This window comes from Vicia villosa, linkage group LG6 (genome assembly GCF_029867415.1).
Source record: "Vicia villosa cultivar HV-30 ecotype Madison, WI linkage group LG6, Vvil1.0, whole genome shotgun sequence".
NCBI lineage: Eukaryota > Viridiplantae > Streptophyta > Magnoliopsida > Fabales > Fabaceae > Vicia > Vicia villosa.
The window spans coordinates 122997232-123002589 of record NC_081185.1 but is presented as its reverse complement, the minus strand read 5'-3'; the positions used below and the strand labels follow the sequence as shown (position 1 = coordinate 123002589).

At 37.8% G+C, this 5358-nt stretch overlaps 1 protein-coding gene across 1 annotated transcript; it reads left to right on the top strand.

Moving 5' to 3' along the window:
- On the top strand, nucleotides 1-5038 carry LOC131609818 (probable protein S-acyltransferase 7). The gene is made up of 5 exons (XM_058881627.1): nucleotides 1-412; nucleotides 1148-1330; nucleotides 3535-3831; nucleotides 3934-4167; nucleotides 4251-5038. The coding sequence occupies exons 1-5, from the start codon at nucleotides 326-328 to the stop codon at nucleotides 4737-4739; spliced, it is 1290 nt and encodes a 429-aa protein (XP_058737610.1). The 5' UTR covers nucleotides 1-325; the 3' UTR covers nucleotides 4740-5038.
- The last annotated feature ends 320 nt before the right edge of the window (nucleotides 5039-5358 follow it).

The following is a 5358-nucleotide window of genomic DNA, read 5'->3' as shown; positions in this document are numbered from 1 at the left end:
GCTCTCACACACATACCAATCACACCACTCACCACATAGACAGAAAAAGAAAAAGCAAAAAAAGAAAACTCTTCATACCCACATTACTACATTATTACTACTGCACCACCCCCTCTTCTGTTCTGTCCCGACCAACCCCTCATGTCTTGTCGCCCAACCGGCGCGACCCATCAACTTCGCCGGAAACTTTCCCCAAAAGGGTCATCAAATTCACCCATGCCTCTCAATTCTCAGCCTTAGAACCCTTCAAGCTCTCACCTTGTTTTTTCTTACTTTTTCCGTGCTGAATCTCTGAAATTACATAGGGTTTTGAACTCTGAGCGGTATGTACGTGGTGCCTCCGCCTCAACGCTCGGATCCGGGTTCAGGATCCGATGGTTTGAGGGTTTATCAAGCCTGGAAAGGAAGCAATGTTAGTTCTCTTTCTGGATTTCGTTTTTTATACTTTTTTAATTGCTTCTGCTCTCAGAAAATTCCCCTTTTTTTGGATTTTAAGTAGCTTTTCGTTTGTTTAATTTAAGTGTGAGAGTGAGAGTATTTTTAATTTACACTGGTTTTGTGTTCATATGTTAGGGGTGTTACCATTTTGGAATGAGCTGAGTAAAAGAAATATTGTTTCCAAAGAAATTGGATGGATTTTCTTAGCCAAGATTTTGATTTAGTGTATGTTTATTTTAGCTTATGGAAGTGCTAAAAGCAATTCCAGAGGTGTAGAATTGATTTTGCTAAAATGTGTAGTTTTTGAGTTTAAACGTGATTTTTACATTGAAATTTAGTGTTCAACTCAATTTTGCGATTCAACCCACTTTTAATCGAAATCAATTTTACAGAATAAATTCACTCAAAATCAACTAGTAGGTTCTCTAGTTTGATTGATTTATTATGATACATACATTTGAAGGTGCTTTTCCTGTTATGTTCTGTCGCTTTTAACTGTTACTGAAACAGTTTGAAAGCTGTACTTTCTTTGGAGTTTGGACATGATAGGAAAGGGTCATAGTTTTCTACAGTTTCACAAACGGTAGAAAATCTTCAGTATTAAAAAAAACACTTGTTTACTGACTCAGCTATGTTTTGATTTATTGGTGATTCTGATTCATCATAAATATGGAGATTCTTATTTGTTGCTTCCATCCTTTTCTTGCAGAAATTTTTTCTCCAGGGAAGGTTTATATTTGGACCAGATGTGAGATCGTTGGCGCTGACGGTTTTCCTTATTGTTGCTCCTGTCGCAGTTTTCTGTGTCTTTGTTGCCAGAAAACTATTGAATGATTTTTCTGATCACTGGGGGATTTCCGTAATGGCTGTTGCAATCGTTTTCACAGTTTATGTGAGTCTCTTACTTTCATTTCATATACTACAATAAGATATTTTTTCCTGTAGGTTGTTTAACTGCATTGATAATCCAATATGATTAAAATAATGAGAACCTTTGCTTTACATAACAAATGATATATTAGCAGTGAGCTAATATGTTAACTTCCCGGTGAAATAGAAAATTGAGTATTGCAATCTATATGAAGAATCTTAATTTTAGAGACTGTTTTGAATTTCCTAGGTTTCGTTTCTACTTCTAAAGGCAGAGTATATTTCTATTTTGAGAAGGGAAAGCAAGTTATATCAAATGAATTAATGGTTGAAATACACTTGTTGAAGTTAGAGGATAAATGGAGAGAATCAACGAAAACCTAGAGGGGTTTTAGCATAAGACTCCCTCTTCAAATAAAGTACTTGAAAATATGGAGTTTTGAAGAAACTTTGGAGTTGTTTTGGCATAAAATTTTGTATGGGAGATTGATACAAACTGCATTCATACGAGTTTTCTTTGTGCTCACCATGGCTTTTGGTGATCTGACAAGTTAAACCAGTTGTTAGAGTTCTAAGCGTAAGAACAATAGAGAAATAGTGAAGATATGTCCCTATAGTTTTATTGATAGCAAACTACCAACAAATAATCAAATAGAAAACTTACTAAACAAGGCTACCGGATAAAGCTAAGCTTTATTCCTATGCTTCCTGCAGTGATGCTCGATTCACTAAGGCGACAAGTTGGCCCCATGCCTTAGCACTTTGCTCTTTTCCATGTTTCACGAGGGTGACACTGCAGGTCACTGTCGTGCATCTTAGTCACGAGACCTTCCATGTTCATTGAACCATGTGCAGGATTTTGAGGTTTTGGCAGTATAAGCTTGCTAACTATAGTGTTGTAACTTGAAGAGTTGCAATGTAAAACTACAAACCTCCTTGGTTCTCACACCCACAAAACCATGTCTAATGTTTAAGTGCCGTGCCACGAGACCTTCCACGTGCATCCTAGTCACTAGACCTTCCATGTTCATTGAACCATAGTGTTGTCACTTGAAGATTTGCAATGTCACTTGATTGATTCTCACGCCCATAAAACCACGTCTAACGTTTGAGCGCTGTGCCACTGTCTGGTGGCTGTGGCGGGGGACACTCTGCTGCTACGTTCAAGATCCATATTTCCGTTTTTGTTAAAGACCACTCCATTACCAAGAGCAACCTTGCGTTCGGCTGCTCTGGTGGCAATAATGAGTAATTATGACTACACAAAACTCAACCTGCGAAAACTGTTGTGTTTTTCCACTTTTTGATCGTCCTTCACTCCTCCCTTGAGATCAACACTTCATGTGGTGTTCATGTGTTTCTCTCTGGATAATTTGTCCATCTCTATTGTTCCTTTGTAATCTTGAAAGATTCCCTTATTAACTCCTTTGAAAGGTCTATCTGCCTTATTTTTTTAATCCTAACTAACTCCCTAATTAATCCACTAGTAAACAACCAACTAAGATTGTGTATCGGACTATGGTCATCCACATCTTTAGCATAACAGGATTGTTTGCGGTTCTCAAAAGAAATGACCCCTGGTAATTTGAAGTTTGGCTGAAAAGTAAGTAAAATCTGGTCAAGGATTGTTCTACTGGGTTGTTATTAGTAATAGCACGATCGCTCTTTCTGCAACTCTACATGGTTATTCTTAAACTCAAATATTTGGCAAATTATAACTACAGGGTTTAGAGGGTCAAATTGGGCAAGTCATAGAGGATTAGTAATGCCACTAGATGATATTTACTTTATCTAATGCAATGTAGCATGTTATGCTACAATTGAGTTATTTTATTTTACATGTTAGGAATTTATTTTGAAAGGTTAGTTTTGGTGTTTCATGTTATTTCTTTATTTTGGTGTTAGGCTTACTAGATTCCAAAAATGGATAATATGATGAAGTTCTGCCACGTGACCTCTGTTTAGGATGTCATAGGTCCAAGTTTTGGAATCGGCCTCTTGCAAATGCAAGGTAAGGCTGCTTACAACAGATCTGCAATGGATTTGACCCTTCCCATGACTGTCTATACTAGTGCTTTATAGTACCAGTTTGCCCATTTTAACCGTCTAATCGTTGGTGATTATTTTATCACCAAAAGGGTGGGGGCATTAATTCACTATTTTTCATTGCTATGCACACTAGAAGATATTCTTTACAAACGAATGCTAATGCTACCATATTTTCAGGACTTGGTTCTTCTTTTGTTAACATCTGGTCGAGATCCTGGCATAATACCACGCAATTTACATCCTCCAGAACCAGAAGGTTTCGATAGTAATGCAGATCTTGGTGCTGGTCAGACTCCCCAATTGAGGTTGCCACGGATTAAGGAGGTTGAGGTCAATGGCGTTGTTGTTAAGGTCAAGTATTGTGATACTTGCATGCTTTACAGGCCTCCTCGATGCTCGCACTGCTCAATCTGTAATAACTGTGTAGAACGGTTTGATCATCACTGTCCCTGGGTCGGTCAGTGTATTGGGCTGGTAAGTTGGGTCTTTTAATTGTTTCTTCCGATATAACTTTTCAGTTTAAGTCATTCTTGAATATTTGATATGTATGTTAATGCTTTGGCAATTGTTATGCAGCGTAATTATCGCTTCTTCTTCATGTTTGTCTTCTCAACTACGCTACTTTGTGTGTACGTTTTTGCATTTAGCTGGATCTATATTAGAAGAATTATGTCGTATGAGGAAACAACAATTTGGAAGGCAATGATCAAAACTCCAGCCTCCATAGTTTTAATAATTTACACCTTCATATCAATGTGGTTTGTCGGTGGCCTCACCGCATTCCATTTATATCTCATAAGTACAAACCAGGTACGATTTTATTCGTTTTAATCCACAAGCTTTAATTACATATACAACTTGATTGATTCATGTATGTTCTATCGTTCTGGCAGACTACTTATGAGAACTTCAGATACCGATATGATCGCCGGGCAAACCCGTATAACAAAGGAGTGATGAATAATTTCAAAGAGATATTCTGCATCAGCATAACCCCCTCAAAGAACCATTTCAGGGCAACAGTGCCAAACGAACCAGCATTACCTGCTCGATCAGTGGGTGGAGGATATATGAACCAAAGTTTGGGAAAACCTGGGGACGACGTAAAGATGGGAAGGAAAGCTGTATGGGAGATGGACGATTCAGATGCTCAAATAAGCAACGATCGTGTGAATGTAAAAGACGGCGAGTTGTCTTCTGAAATTAGGACGACAGTAGATGAAACAGTCGACCGTGTTGGAGTTCATCCTAGGCGATCTAGCTGGGGAAGAAAAAGTGGAAGCTGGGAAATGTCGCCAGAAGTGTTAGCCTTGGCAGCCAGGGTCGGTGAGCAAAATCGTGCAGGTGAAGGTAACAGTGGTAGCACTAGAGAATCATCTTAAGCAGGCGTTAAGCAAATTGCCTGACCAAAAGCGACGCAACACGAAGATTTGATTTTTATGGTCTTTAAAAAAGAGTTTGCCTTTTCTCATGAGGAAACTATAGGGCAAAATTATTGTATGTGCAAAATGGAGAGAGGGGTGTAGGTATTTGCAGTGTGTTTGTATTGTAAGTGTTGTAAGAAGGTATTGTTTGGAGTGTTGTGAGTGTGAGCTTTGTTCTGCTTTGCTTGCTGTTGTATTTATTTAAGCTTAACGATTAATTGGTGTGTAGGATCAAAAACTTGTCAAGGGTTTTCAAATCTCACTATCTATCCTTTTTTTCCCTCTACTACTGGTTATTCAAGGAGAAAAATTGTGCTGTGTAATGAATCACACAGCCAATGGTTCATGGTTCATTAATTATTTGAAGATAAGGATAAGGATTGTGTTAAATACAACCATTCACTATTTTGATAAAACTAATTCTGTGCTTTGAAATCAATGACATATACAAATTTAACTTTGGGTACTTTGTTGAATAGGATAGTTTCTGTGTGAATTTGCTTGTTTCATAAGCAAATTTCTACAATGACCATGATAATGACTATTAATTCACTAGTTCTGAAAATTGTGTTGCTAA